Source organism: Pollachius pollachius (genome assembly GCF_949987615.1).
Source record: "Pollachius pollachius genome assembly, chromosome: 15".
Classification (NCBI taxonomy): domain Eukaryota; kingdom Metazoa; phylum Chordata; class Actinopteri; order Gadiformes; family Gadidae; genus Pollachius; species Pollachius pollachius.
The window spans coordinates 15,902,078-15,918,146 of NC_136948.1; the positions used below are offsets into that span (position 1 = coordinate 15,902,078).

General features: G+C 47.3%; 1 protein-coding gene across 1 annotated transcript in view; it reads right to left on the reverse strand.

Moving 5' to 3' along the window:
• Window positions 1–3,616: 3,616 nt before the first annotated feature.
• Window positions 3,617–16,069, reverse strand: part of dlgap2a (discs, large homolog-associated protein 2a) — a gene marked incomplete at its 3' end in the record, with an annotated part of 129,933 nt that continues 117,480 nt past the window's right edge. The window contains exons 10-15 of the mRNA XM_079752287.1: window positions 14,811–15,211; window positions 8,719–8,807; window positions 7,624–8,090; window positions 7,241–7,332; window positions 4,408–4,560; window positions 3,617–3,829 (exon numbers count right to left, since the gene is read on the reverse strand). Coding sequence (XP_079608413.1) covers window positions 3,617–3,829; window positions 4,408–4,560; window positions 7,241–7,332; window positions 7,624–8,090; window positions 8,719–8,807; window positions 14,811–15,211 — 1,415 coding nt within the window. The remainder of the gene's footprint in view (window positions 3,830–4,407; window positions 4,561–7,240; window positions 7,333–7,623; window positions 8,091–8,718; window positions 8,808–14,810; window positions 15,212–16,069) is intronic.

Here is a 16,069-nt window from a genome sequence, read left to right on the forward strand (position 1 = left end):
AGAAAATCAAAACACTACTTCTCCAAATGTTTCACTGGCTCAAGCAAACCAAAGAAGTCTGGGAAACAGAGCTGCAGCGCTCTGGTTTGCCGGCTCCAAGCCAACATGTCAGAGCGGGTGTGTCTGTCTGGCTGTCTGTTCGTCTGTGAGAGAACAGCAGTGGAGCTGTCTCTCCTCTTCCAAGGGCCTTGCATCGCAGACACATGGTCCGCACAGCCCTGCAATGACAAACCCCTGCTGAAACTCTGCTAGGATAAAATAAAGGAGGAAAGAAATCACATGAAATCAAAGGCACCTCTCCTGCTGAAGAGATGGCAGGCACACTAGGGTGTGTGTTCTGGTCTATGCTGGAAATATCAATTATAACATGAACGATGTACTGCCCCCACACAAAGTGGCATGCCTGAAACCGTGATCATGACCCAACGGTGGAATATGGTAGGAGGGTGCGAGACCCCTCTGATGCAGGTTAATTAAGTCTCCAACACTACACTCCACGCTGCTCCACACCCTTCACTGGCTACCTGCTTGATCCAACAAAGTCACTGGTATTTTCCTACCGTGCTGCGGAAGGCTCAGGCCCATCCTTCATCTAGGATACAGATAACCAAACAACCCAGCATGTCCACTGTGCTCTGCGACTGCCAAACGGCTTGCCACTCCCTCACTAAGAGAAGGGCTGCCACTCAACCCAATCCCAATGGTTCGCTGCTCTGGCTCCACAACGGCGGAACGAGCTCCCCACAGACACCAGGACCGCAGAAAGGCCGGATCTTTTGTCGCAGACCCAGAAAACTCATCTGTTTGGACTGTATCTTAGCCCATGAAGATATGAAAGAGAAAAAAAAAACGTTATCTCTCTTCAGAAATGTAACACTTGAAGCGGTTTGCTTATGTGATGCATTTTATTTATTAGCATTATTCTTGCAATTACTAGGTTGCATCTGCATTTTTGAACGCACTTATTGTTATTCACTTTGGATAACGGCGTCACTAATGATGAAATGTAACGTCATGTCAACATATGTGGCAGTAGTGTGATATTCAGCCCTGTGGAGTTAGGCAGCCTCATAATGTATTTGTTATTCCTACTGCTGTAGTCAATCGGCTTTTATTGTCTGGCGCATGTGAGAATGCAACTTTATGTAGTGTTTTTCAGCCCAGTGAAAGGGTTTTGCTATGATATGTGGAGGGATTCTTTTTGAGGATTAACCAGCTCAACTTTGGAGGGACATATCCAAATCCAAATACCAAAAAATAATGGATTTACAAACAGGCCAAACAATCCGCAAGGATTGGATAAATTACCCGTTAAAGAAACCTGTTATGTCCCTTTAATACCAATGTACTTGGTGTTAAATCTTTGTCGCATGCTATCCAATATAAGTCTATACCCCTCACACAAACATCGCCAAAAATTAACCCAATCTAGTTATACTGAAGGACAAAGAACTGTGATTAATTGGTCATTTCACAGCGCATTGTGTTGCATTGATTGTTTGCCTCGTACTGATAATCGAATAAAAAGGAGCACCATATGGTTGATTATCCAAATACTTAACTCATTAAGACAATCCCACTATATGGGTAGAAAAAAATCATTCTATGACTTGTGTGACTTCAGCCCAGTTTTGACAAAGCGAAGACTCGGATGTACTCATCACAATGACCATTCGGAGCAGCCGAGAGTTAATACTGAGGAATCACCCCAGGACTAAAGACTCAAGGACAGACTCCCTCTGTACGTCAATCCACTAATTGTTGCTCCAGTTGTAATTGTAGTTTTTCTAATTCCACACAATGCTGAGAACAATCAGCACATATTGTGGCCGGTCGGCGAAAATTACGCATGGATGAGTGTGAATCATGGGTCGGGTGCAGAATTATGCATGTCAGTTTTCCGTTAATTGGATATTATCTCCAGGCTTTGTTTGGATGGGGGTAAAGGGGGCAGTGGTTATATGAGTGAAGTAGACTATTTCTTTATGGAAATTTTTATTTCCTCTTCAGATTCAATTACAACAATTATGAATCTGTTCTAGGGGAGGGATATGGGGAATTGGAGCACATCAGCTGCAGCAAAATTGTAGCCGAGGCTGTTGGTTTAGAAAGCCCAGAGAGATTTGACAATTACACGAAAAGCATAACATTTGAATGCATACATTTTAATACACACACACATTGAATATGTATGTATATATATATATATATAAATAAATGTATTCACTGAAATGACCAAAAACAAATGTTGTTGAAATCAAATGGATATGTAATGATACAAAGTGGACAGTACATCCTGCTCAAAATTGGAAATGACAACAGTACAGCCGGGAACTCGGGTAGGTACATCTCCCTTGGAAATAGAGGGATATTTAGAAGTGCTTGAGTGCATTTGTCTACACATATGTGATCTGAGGATTTTCACACACACACACACACACACACACACACACACACACACACACACACACACACACACACACACACACACATACACACACACACACACACACACACACAACATCCTGAATACATACATACACACATAGATACATACAGTGATGCAGTGGTTACGAGGCAACAAAACAAATAGAATACAAAAATAATGTTGGCACAAGTTGAGATTGGCATGTCGGATTCAAGTAAACGTCGATACATGGGATTACAGAATAGACACATGGCAGGGAACTATGGCGAAGGCTAATGAGTGGGCTGACGTCATCCGAAGATGGCTTCCCACGCGATCAGCAGAATGTTGCACTTGGACCGGATGACGTGGGTTAGAAACAGCACTTAGCCGTCCACCAGCGCATCTCCATGGGTGAACACGGCCAATGTGCACGGCATTGAGGTATTTTCAAGCATTGGCACTTTTCAAAGATTTTCCACCGTTGGTGATACATCTCTCTCCATCTCTCTCTTTCTCTCTCTCTCTCCCCATTTCATGTTGAACAGTTAAACCCAAAGTATCAAACAGGTTTATTAAATTTGCACAAATCCTTCCTCTTATTTTAATTTGAAACAACCCATATTAAATATATCTTCTCTCGCAAACTCTTTTAGCTGAAAGATCTGGTTGCTGGTATTTCCTTTTTCAAAGCTGCACTGTTTTTCTTGAATGGCACTTACAGCAAAAAAAATGTAAATGCTGTCAAATATAAAGAATATTATGGCCGATTCCTGGAGATTGGATGAGCTGATGTGGTTGGGCAATGGCGATCACCAGCAGACCAATGAGGAAACCCTAAACCCATGTCGTGAAGTGAGAACACATGTCTGATAACTTATCCCGCTCGGACGACCCGGGAAGTGGCCACGGGCGCGTACTTCAGGCCGTCCGACCGGGCGATGGCTGGAAGTGGACATAGACATGAGTCATGTGAGATCACACGATAGAGAGATGGTCGAAGGGAACAACAAAGTAGAGAGAGAGCATGTGTGTGTGTGTGTGTGTACGTAGGAGAGACAGAGAGCGAGTCTTAAAAAAAGAAGGCTAGTTTCTAAAGTCGTCCAGAGAGAACAGGAGTAGGGAAGAGCAGCTCCTTGCTCACCCACCACCACCATCACCACCACCATCACCCCGCCTGCTCCTCCTCCTCCCCACCCCTCCTCCTCCTCACAGTCTGGTCTGAGCCTCTGGGATGTAGATCTCGATGCTGTCCGCCCGCTCCGACGCAGAGTTCTGACGGAAGGAGGCGGCGCGCTTGGCCGCCATGAGGCGGCGCCGGGCCTCCTGGCGGCGGCGGTCGGCTCCTGAGAGATCCAGGGACTTCTCCCGGGTCACCAGGCTCCGCTGTCTCACCGCCTTCTTTGGTACGGGAGCTAGTGGCTGTGGAGAATGATGACACACAATATCAATAATATAACAGTCTTATCAAATAACGTACGTTAAAGTGTCTTCAATAAATGAATACATAGGCCTACATAAGACTACACAATCATCTCTCTCTCTCTCTCTCTCTCTTCCCACACACAAACACAACCACACACGCAATGTGTTACGAAAATGTATGGCTAACGATTTGTATGAGTGTTCCGTTTTGGTTTTAATTACTTTATTAGATTGTTCCCATGGTTTGGTTATTAATAATAAAAAAAAACAATGATGATGAAAAACTATCAAAACAAATTTAAGGCAGTGTGATTGTGATTTGTGATAAATAAATATGACCCAGAGCGTCGAAGTACGGGCCCTGACATCTTGTTCCTTTAATATCGCGCCTGAAAATATCTTCCAAAGCGCTGACCTCAACTCGTCACTGATTGGCTCATTAGGGAGCCTCGGCAGAGGCAGGTTCACAATTAACTCCAGATAATTAACATTGGAACACTCCCTATACACAGGGGCTCCGAATAGCTAAGAGGCTGGAAATGGAGTTGCGATCGGGGTCCGGAGGGCGAGCCTACCTTCTTCTCCGGGCTGTCTAGAGGTCTCCAGTTGTTGTTCTTGATCTGCTGCAGCTGGTCAAACTTGACGGTGACGTCGTCGACTGAGAGCTGCAGGAGATCCCAGAAGCCGGCCAGGTCCTGAGAGGTGGGCCGGGGCATGGCGCTGGGGTCCTGGGGATAAAACACACGCAACCAGGAATGAGGTAACAGAATGTACAAACTAATTGAAAAGATGAATGGTCTTTGTTCTGCATTTCCGGTTACCACCACTAGAGGTCCTCATCAGCCTTCCCCGGTAGTGGTCCACCCCCCAGAGCTCTCCCGGTCACTCATTTTCCATGTGCCATTTTCAGCTTTCCATGTCGTGTCGATTATGAACTAGTTATGACTTCCTTTCATTATGCCACAAATAAGATCTGAATTAGTAAATGACTAATAATACCCTGCCCGGTATTATTTATCAAAGTATGAAGTCTCTATTATGAAGGGACAATAATTTCCAAGGCGCTCCCCCCGACTCTGGCTGGCCCTACGGGTACCAAGAAAGGTCTTCACGGGCCACGAGAGGTCACACTAATACCTTTAAAGTGCTTACGATGCACTTCAAAGCTGGAAGCTAATATCAAATTTATGAACCTGCGAACGTGTATGGACCTTTGAATTTCCCCCTTCCTGGAGGATGTGAGCAAACAGTCTATGGTAGAGGGCGAACAGCGGTAATTGTTTTGCAAATGGTTAACGGCGACAGCCGAGTGCCTCAGGCTGACAGATAACGCGTTCTATCCAAATCCTGAACAACACAAAATACACAAAACTGTTGAAAAAAGAATTGCTGGGGAGGCAATTACATAATACTTATGGCAATATTTACCTTCAGACTAGGGTGGGATTAAATTGCTTCGATGCAAACATGAACAGCTAACTCTGTAATAGAAATATAGATTGGGTCGACTCGACCATATTTCCATTGGAAATGTCCAAAGGCTTATGTGTCACGACAAGGAAACATGTTAACCACTGCAGCCTGTATTGCTGGTGCAGAGAATGGCAGAGCATGTGGGAATGGGAAGTTATGTCTGTGATGTGACCACATCCTCTTTCCCACGGCTGCCAGTCTGAAAGGCTACTTTCTAATAGCCTGCTAGTCTATAGAAGCTCAGAGGCTGATCTCCCGGAGTTCCCCATGACCCACATCACTGATGCTTGCCAGCACACTCACAGGTGTGTGGGACAGGTGGGCAACTCTAGCCTGTCACTTCTAGAGCTGGGCCTGGCTCCAGAGATGACAGGCTACAATTGCTGTACCTGTCCCAATGCATAGAGCTCATTCATCTCGAGCCAAGTCAAGGCAAACACACAAGAGGCTGGGGAGGTGCTTCATGTGGAAGACCGGGCACCGTGTAAAAGTGTGGAGAGCTCTGGCTTTGAAGAGAGAGATCGCAGGAGATGGTTTCTCGAGGCCATTCTGAGAATGTAGAGACTGTGTTGTAAGCCCAACGGGCGACCCCGTTGGGCTTACAACAGCAGCAACGCGTCGAGGGAAGAGCGTTTACCCCAGCAGCGGTTTGGGGAATAGACTTAAATTTGTCGTCAAACTTCCTGCAAACAAAGGGTCTTTCCACAGCAGGCCCTTTTACGAGATGACACGGTTCTTTTATTACGCCCCTGGTGGCTCTACCAGCGCCCTGGAGACATGCTGGTCTTTGGCGCCACCGGTTCCCATGCGGTTTTCCGTTCAAGCATACGCTTTCCTTTTAAAATTCATGGAAGGATGACACAAAACCTGCGGCCCTCGCTTCGTTTAAAATGTGAAATTGATTTACAGGTGATCATAATTTGTAAAAAAAAAAGAAGAGAATATATATATATATAAAAATATATATATACTCAATCAATGATATAGGATTCAATCATGCCACGTTATAAAACTGATAATAATATCTATTCTTAGGTAGTAACACTGTTAATGAGGTGATAAAATATATTTATGGGAATCTGAGGAATCATTCTAACAATATGTCATCCATCATCCTGACTGGGCTGTTTGGCTGTTCCTCAAACGCTCGCAAGTGCTCATGCTTCAGAAGCTTGCGAGTCTGTTCTGAAGTGAGATTTCTGGGAGGGTTTATAGCATTGATGTTGAGTGAGAGGGTTTCAAACACCCTCTTGCTCCTCCTATTTACATAGTTTTCCCTTCACAAAGCTGTTTTTAGGTCAGGCGTTGGTGGGATGGATTTCCATAGGGTAAAGTGATGCAGGCAGCTTGATAAAACGCAGACATCACTGAAAGCCTCTTATTTATGTAATTTTTGTGAAATATCAAAGAGCTGCACATTATGTACGACGAAATACATCGTACACAAGATCTTTGTTGGAGGGTTTGGGAAACTGTAAGGAGTAATGAAAAAGAGGCTTACATAACACTTCCTCAGTGGTTTAACAGTATATATACGGATTTCCAAAAACCTGATTCGCTTTCAACAAGCAGTTTCTGGTTCCTGCTCCAAAATTACAGTTTGATCACTGTTTAATGAAATGTATTCTGCGTATTGGAGAAACACAATATCGGGCTAAACCGGTAGGAAGGTCATGCCGCCGTACAATAAACTTGATTGAAACCTGGTTTGGATTCTCTCTCTTCAAACCGTGTTAGCCGTGATCCTGAATGCATCCATACATGCAAACATTCCCCACACACCTGTACAATGGCCCAAACATGGGTTGTGCAAATCACACTGTGGAATTACTTTGACTTAAGTATTCCCTGTGTATTCCACTGAGTCCCCGGTATCAGTGCACCCAAACCAGACAACAAAGGTCAGGGCGGCAGGTCTCGGCGACGGCTCCTCACCAGGTTCTGCTGACACAGCCAGTAGAACTGCTGGAATTTCTGGGACATGAGCAGCTGAGCGCTACCCACCGCGCTCCGGATCTTCCCTAGGGCTGGGGAGAACACACACAGACACGCAGACACACGCACACACGCGGATACACGCAAAAGGTGATCAGGTCGGAGACTCAGTCAACACAACAGGCCTGTACATGTAAACAATGCCAGAGGGAGATATGTCACACAGATTGATCTCCTGCCGAGTGAAATGTCTAAATAAACCGCAGAACACATAACCCCTCCTTTTCCCCCCCCGCTTCCATTCCACTGTTCTCTCCCAGGCGCGTCCATCCGGCCAATCAGGCGGCGAATACACCAAACCAACCACGCCCACACACACTTACTGTCCTCCGACAGGTCGTGCTCCTCCGCCTCCGCCTCCATCTCCTTGCACCAGCCCTCCATCCTCTTGGTCTCCGTGTGCAGCAGCTGCATGAACCAGCTGCCGTCGCGCCGCAGCGAGGGCGACGCCCGGCCCGACTCGCCCGACGAGGCGGCGGCGGCGGCGGCGGTGCCGCCCTCCCGGGGCGGGGGGGGCTCCAGCTGCCAGCCGCCGGCCCCCTCGCCGGGGGTGGTCTCCCGCGGGCTGGTGGGCTCGGCGGCCGTGCGGTAGTCCTCGCGGTAGCTGAAGAGGCCCTGGGTGCGCACGGTGCGCACGCCGCCGTACGGCGTGGGCGTGCTGGGCTCCGAGTGGCGCTGGAAGCCGCCACCGAACTGCAGGCCCTTGTCCTCCATGGTGGGGAAGCCCTCCAGCTCCAGGTCCGCCTGCACGCCCGCCGTCACGCTGTTGGAGCGCTTGAAGCGGCCCTGCCTGGGGGTCGCACACACGCACACACACACACACACACACACACACACACACACACACACACACACACACACACACACACACACACACACACACACGCACACGCATGCATATCGTCACGCATTAACACACACACACACGCATGCATATCATCACGCATTCACACAAACACACACGTACATAAACACAGGCGCACACACAGGTACGCATGCACGTACAAACACACGCATGCATATTGTCACTCACTCGCACAAACAAACATACACAGTACGTACACAAACACAGGCGCAAGGATATGCACGAGTGCACATATGCACACACACATGCACACACAGAGGTACGCATGCACGCACAAACACATGCATGCATATTGTCACTCACTCGCACAAACAAACACAAATACAGTACGTACCCAAACACAGGCGCACGCACACATATGCATGCATGCACATATGCACACACACATGCACACTCACACACACAAACAAGTAAATAGCAAACGCACTGAACGAACGACTATTATACCCTCCATTACGACAACACATTCCACTGGGTACACACATTGAGGAAGAGCACAGAACAGTCTTCTCTAACAGGGCCAAAAAACACCCGGCCCTCTTCCACAGCTTACCCCTTTTTGGAGTCCTCCACCTGGATGCCGACAGAATGGTACTCCCGGGAGCCTTTACTCTCCGACTCCGAGTCCGTGGCCGCCTCCACCTAGCGCCGGGGACGAGGACAGCAAAACACGACACAACGAAAGCCCTTCATTACAGGAGCCTCTGAGATCCCCCCCCCCCCCCCCCACACACTTCCCACCAGTGGCTATGTTGGGAGTGCCTTAGCACCACGGTACAAGCCCCAAGCAGGCCACGTCGAATGATTAACGGGGGGGGTCGGGGGCAGCAATAGCAGCAGTGTTCATTGGGAGGGCTCCGATGGAAGTTAATGTATAAAGGCACGCTTTGTCAATTATAAAACATAGCCGACCACTTAAAGAAAAGCCCCTACCAGCCTCTGTAGGAACATGCCGCTCACACATCCGGAGGCATAATTGTGTTAAAAATAAGCGAATCCCCGGAAGGGATTGTTCTCACTCTGAAAACCTTAAGAAGGTTTAGTAATATTTATCGTGTTATTCAGAATCAGAATCTCTTTATTATCTCTTTATTGGGTTCACAGTGGGGTTATCAATCCAGGAAAGCGTCGTCAGTGCCTCCCACCACGTTTTCTACACACACACACACACACACACACACACACACACGCTCACGTGCTCTACACACATGTTCCTCTCCACAACTCTGCAACGCCACCAGAGCGCCACTTCAGAGTGGGGATGGCTGTGCGGTAACCATGGTAACAGAGATGGGAGAGAGAGAGATATTGTGGAATGGATGCGTCGTGATTCATCTTGAGACTGCTCTGAATCAGCAGCAGGGCCATCCCAGGCCACAAGAACCCTTAGCAAAGACCTTCATGTTACCCCATAGTAACAGTTGCTATAATAGACATCAAGTCATCCTACGTTACTTCTCTCTTTTCCTTTTTTTTTAATGAAAAAAGATAGTTAGAAAACCTTAACTCTATTTTTGTATTCCTCAAAGCGGCACCATCGCCTCTCTCTCTGCCTCCCTCTCCAACTCATTAGGTTGATAACGCGGTCCCTGACCTGCCTTTAGGGCTGGGATACGATGGTCACCAGGGTCGAGTGGGACTTTTTATGATGGAGCTAACAATATCTCTACTTCAGCTCACATCTGTGTGTTCTTCGCAATGGGCACTTTATGGATTCGTCCATTTCATGTGAAAGCTATATGGGTGTACATATATACAGATGGAAGTATGACTTATACCTATTAACAATCATTACCCTCACACACACACACAGGTACGCATGCACGTACAAACACACGCATGCATATTGTCACTCACTCGCACAAGCAAACATACACAGTACATACACAAATACAGGCGCAAGGATATGCACGAATGCACAGATGCACACACACATGCACACACGCACACACACAGGTACATATGCACATACAACCACATGCATGCATATCATCACGCACTCGCACAAACACACATACAGTACGTACACAAACACAGGCGCACGCACACATATGCATGAATGCACATATGCACACACACATGCACACACACACACAAACAAGTAAATAACAAACGCACTGAACGAACTACCCTCATAGATCCTTCTTCCTCTGCCTGCATGACTGTGGTGAAAACTGACTGGCTTTTTTTAATGCACTGATCATTAAGTGCTGCTGTTGATAGAGACTGATAGTCTACTGTAAATTCCTGCTAATATTTGCGGCTCTTACAACCAAATCTTTACCCTGGGATAAATAAAGATCACATCCATCCATTTCTCTGGCCGCCCCCGACCATCCTTCTATCCACCTATCCACCCATCCATCCATCTTATCTCCGGATCATTCTGCCTGTGTGACCTTGAGCCGGTGAATGTGTCGTGTGTGAAATGTCAAATTTGAGTTTGGACGTCTCCGCGGTCAGAGCTGGAGCCACGGCGTGACATTTTTGGAGAGCACTATTCAGTTGGCGGCGGTGCGAAAAAAACCCCGCTACTGTTAGCAGATAGCAAATGAGAGTGTGTTAGGAGGAAATCGCAAGGTTCAGCTTGTGAAAAGAGAGAGTCACTGGTCGACGAGTCACTGGTCGGAGATTGACAAGGACACAGGCGGCATTGACATCGGCGCACAGAGAATTTGTGATTGCCGCTGATGAAGAATCTATACAAAGATGTCGAGTGACGAAGGCATCTCTGTGTGAATGCGCCGGGACAAGTTGCCACCAATTCTGTGGGGTGCAAGCTATTTCATTGTCACAAAAGAACATGTTGGGTATTGTGACGGCACCGGCATCTTTGTCTGTTAGAACCTTTTTTCGTTTTTTTTGCCCTCAGCCAGTCAGCTTCTTCGTCTGCACTTGCTGATGGTTGACTGACGAACTGACCGACTGGACTGATGTCAAATTGAATGCATTTGCTTACTACTAGTTTTGATGAGCACCCATATGTTATATTAAGTATCTACTCATAACAAACTCAGATAATAAATCTTGTTGAAACCTTTTCCTTCCTGTCTCGCTGTGACCTTAACAAACGGTCGTAACACTGTAGTATCGATAGCCACTTTCAACCCTTCAAAGTTTTCCGAAGTAACTTTGTTGCCATGGGGAAGATGACAGACGTCCGCTCAGCCCAATGGTCCCACCAACCCCTCCCCGTTGTCCTGGAGATGGGGACCTTCTTAGTCCAGGCCATTGTAATCAAAGACACTTTGTTCTCCATGCAAATCACTTGGGCTGATATCATATAATAATAATTCCTGTTCCAATCTTTCTACTCTTTCTCTCCGTTTGCCCTCTTACCTACTCACACGCACGCACGCACGCACGCACACACGCACGCACACACACATCACGTTTTTAGCGTTATCTCCTTTTTCTTCTTTCAGTACAGACCACAAGGGCACAGAATCTGAGAGGGTTAGCTCTGTTTGATAAAAAAAAACAAACTCTGATTGCAAATCGCCTCCGGGGGAGTTTTGGCCGTGAGGTGTGGCCAGTGATGACAGTGTTTCTTTTCTCCTTTGTTACTCCTTTCTCCCAGTGGGGAAGGGGTCAGCGCCTCTGATGACCCACTGGATGGAGGGGGTAACCCAAACAGGGGGCCATGGACCACACACGCAAGCAGGTAGAGAGGGCGACTACTGACGCAGAGGGAAGGGACGAATGGATGGATGAACGGATGGGAGGAGGGAACTTTGTTGGTAGGGGACTGAGGGTATAATGGGGATGCACATGTGTAAGTACAAGTACGAGTGCGTGCGTGTGTGCGTGCGTGCGTGCGTGCGTGCCAAATGCGGAGTCCAATCGATCAACGCACGCTACTCCACCTTGCCCTTCTTCGATTGGCTAACTGGCGACATGCCGGCCTATTAATAGGCTGCTCTTAATACCTCATGACAGAGAAGGAACATTCCATCGATCCGAGCAGCGGGACGGGGAGGGAATAATCCAACAACGCAGCGTCGCCCACGTGACAGAATCAAGTGACTTTCAAAATAACATTTACTCTTTGGCTCGTGCCCAGAAGTCATCGCTGTGTTTCCAATTGGCCGCAGTGAAAGACCACCACAATGGAATTGCCTGCCTATTTGCAGCGATCACGACTGGACGATGTCTGAGAATCAATTGAGCCAGCGTCCTGAATTCATCTCAATGTCTTTAGCCCTGGTCAGGGGACGGTGGGAATGTAAAATTGTAATACTTAGAAGACACTGAAAGGAATGACATTAAAAATTATTCAGAATAGAACAACTGAGGGTGAGGAAGCGTTTAATACAATGAAGTGAAAAGCTTGAAGGGATTCGTCTGGATATCTGTAAATTGGCGTTTGGCTGTCTTTCTTCGATTTGGACTAGAGTTGTTTAAATCCAAATTCCTCATTGTGTTTTTAGAAAGGCGATCAAGGGGTTAGAATTTGCTTTTCATTCGCCACTTGCATTGAATACAGTGGCCTTACTTCTGTTCATGTGAGCAGAATAGACTTTTGATTACTTTCCAAAGATTTCCAATGGTGTTCGGGGTCTGACCTTTATGATGGGCAGGTCAAGAGGAAGGCCCCCATGTCCTGATGGTCTGTACTGATCGCCCCCTGCAGAGGGAGTTTGAGCTTCGACCTAGAGGTAGGAGCTGTTGTTCCAACTCAGGGGTTATAAATAAATTCAAAGACTAATTGCAGTGCTTTTCTGATTGCACTCTATTAAGAAGGCTGAATTTGCACAAATGACTGCACACAGCCCTTTCGTTCTGCCCCCTTGTCTTTTGTCTTCCCATGGAGTGATCTTGCATTGTACTGTTTTTTCAAAGTACTGTATTGTATTATTGCATCTGTGTCCTGTCTGGTATGTTTTCTTTCATGTTGCATTCATGATGGATTGAATGTGTTTTAAACTGGCTGCAACAAAATTTCCCTTCGTGGGATAGTAAATTAGACCTGACTTGAATGTGTTACGAATAGTCCCTCATTCAAGACGAGGACCAGTAACAACAACACCACTTGATTGGAGTTTGTCTACAAACACACAGATAATCCTGCACTATTCTGGTGATGGTGACGCTCCACACTGACAGGTGGCCGTCCGCGCAGACCGCGCAGCCAGAGGCGGCGGATAATATAATTGTAGCAGCGCCACGAATGCAGAGATGCCGAATTATCAGTGTGTTTGTAAACAAACTCCAATCTCATTGTGTTGCCACTGGCAACTCGTTTCGGAAAGGAGACTATTCGGAACACATTGTATTGAAAATCTTTGGAAAAGTAATTAAAAGTTGACTTCCCCTCACATGAACAGAAGTTAGGCAACCGTCACTCTGCAAAGTCAATGAAGGCGGCTGACGGAAAGCAAATGCTAAACCCGGGAAATCCCCTTCTGGACGAATCAACATCAAGCAGTCCCGTCCGATATCGGAGTAAGCCAGATTTGGAGATACCTTGGCGTATCCCTTTAACAACCCTGATGGTCAGACGCCTATTATATAATGCTCCTTTCTTTCCAACATGTGAGATCCTGAGTCATATAACAGACCCTACCGTCCCCCCATTGCCGAGCGGCAGAGCGTCTTTAAACCTTTCGATCCGAGGGTCGGAACATGTTGAGTGAATAAGCGGCCGCTAGCATCACTGGTGAATGAAGAAGGGAGCAGTGGATGGGCAGTCAGTGTGATGGAGATTAAGGGAGAGAAGGAGAGGCAAGGAACAGCACCTACAGGGAGGAGGCGAGGTAGTATATGAATGCCAGAGAGCTGGAACTACCATTCAGTAAAAGCCACTCTAGCATGAGTTGAATCCTAATTGATTGCAGTAGAATGACTCATTCCATGCTATTTTTAGATGCCGGAGAGCAGTTCTACTTAGTGTGTTTCTGCCTGCATTTATGCACGTCTGAGAGTGAGTGAGAGTGTGTGTTTCTGAATGTTTATGCAAATGGAATTTGCTTTGATTATGCCATCATGCTAAGCATTCTTTTTTTTTTATGAATGCACTCACCAACGCACATAAAGAACACACACACTTCAATAATGCAAATACTCCAAGCCTTGAGAAACGGATTTCCTCATTCACAGACAAATAGCATACGCCTCATCAGGATCCAAATGGACAACAATGTTTAGCAGAAAGCTGCTCAGAATATTATTAAACTAAACTAGATCCCTATTGATATGAAGACGGGGCAACTTTGGGTCCTTATGGAGAGGCCTGTCAGAAGGTAGTGCAACTAACCTGGATCCCTATGGACGAGCTGGTCAGAGTGAGGTTCAACTAACCTGGATCCCTACGGAGCAGCTGGTCAGAGTGTGGTTCAACTAACCTGGACCTTATTGACGAGCTGGTCAGAGTGCGGTCAAACTAACCTGGACCTTATTGACGAGCTGGTCAGAGTGCGGTTCAACTAACCTTGACCTTATTGACGAGCTGGTCAGAGTGCGGTCAAACTAACCTGGACCTTATTGACGAGCTGGTCAGAGTGCGGTTCAACTAACCTGGACCTTATTGACGAGCTGGTCAGAGTGCGGTCAAACTAACCTGGACCTTATTGACGAGCTGGTCAGAGTGCGGTTCAACTAACCTGGACCTTATTGACGAGCTGGTCAGAGTGCGGTTCAACTAACCTGGATCCCTATGGAGGAGCGGGGCGTCTTCAGGTACTCCTCTGCCTTGGACACGAGGACTGCCTTGTCGCAGGTCTGCACCGAGCTGTGGCTGTCCGTGGAGGGGTGCCTCTTGCCGGCCATGGCGCCCGCCGCCTCCATGGCTATGCTGACGGCTTTGGCACTGTCCAGGCTGTCGGTGGAGTTGTACAGGGCCGTGCCCAGGCTGAGCCCCAGGCCCAGGCCTAGGCCCAGGCCGTCGGGGGCCCACATGCCTCCCCGCGGGTGCCGTCCGTCGTGGTAGGCGTCCTGGGTGGACTCTGTGCTGCTCTGGGCCGTGACGGAGATGAGGGGCTTGGAGGTGGTGCGGGGCGGGACAGGAGGCGGGGTCTTCTTATAGCTCGGAGTGTTGTAGCTGGCGGCTGGAAGGAGAGGAGGGCGTGTGAATGGAGTCAGAGACACATGCACAGTGTTCTCCATGAAGAACGTTAACTTAACCAGCGTCCCATTAATTACATTAATTAATTACGATGTATGTTTTATCCAAATGGAGCTGTTATGTTTAAGACCATGTACAGATTAAGCTAAATATTTTAAAGGTTTGGTGTCTCTGGCATGCATAAAAAGCATTCCTCTACAACAGTGTCAACCCCCCTGTCAAAGAGTACTCGATGATTTGAATATGTTGGTAAAGAGTATAAAGCAAGGCTGACACCCACCATTGTCTTGTTCTGTCATTTTGAAGGAGGAGATAGATAAATGGGGAATTACTTTCAAGTGCAGATGAGAGTATGGGCGTAATTCACCAAGACAGACGTGGGATGGGTCGTACTCTCTTACAAACCAAAAACATCCCAAAACACAGGCTCTTCTGAGTAGTGGCTGGAGATCAAAGCCCGTCCTAGACCAGAAGCAATACAGCCAGATAAGACTTGACAAGTTACGCTTTGATGACACTTTGGTGACTGGGTGCCCCCGATAGAAAACATAAGTCTAACATCCACACTTGGATGTGAACGCACACTCTGTGGCCCGATCTGTGTTTGGAACTCACTTTGCTGAAATAATACTTCCTGGGAAAATGAAGCAGTAGAAATAGCACTGGGGGGGGGGGGAGGAGAAGCCTGTACGTTTCCCTTGCTGTTTAAAACGGTATGGAGCGGTAGGGCCAGCAGCAGACGTAGAGCGCAGAGGGGACGAAGGCTCTCTGCATGCAGCTCATCACCGAGTTACATTTCTGCCAGCCTGGACTTGGATATATTTTAGCCTGACAGTGGCAC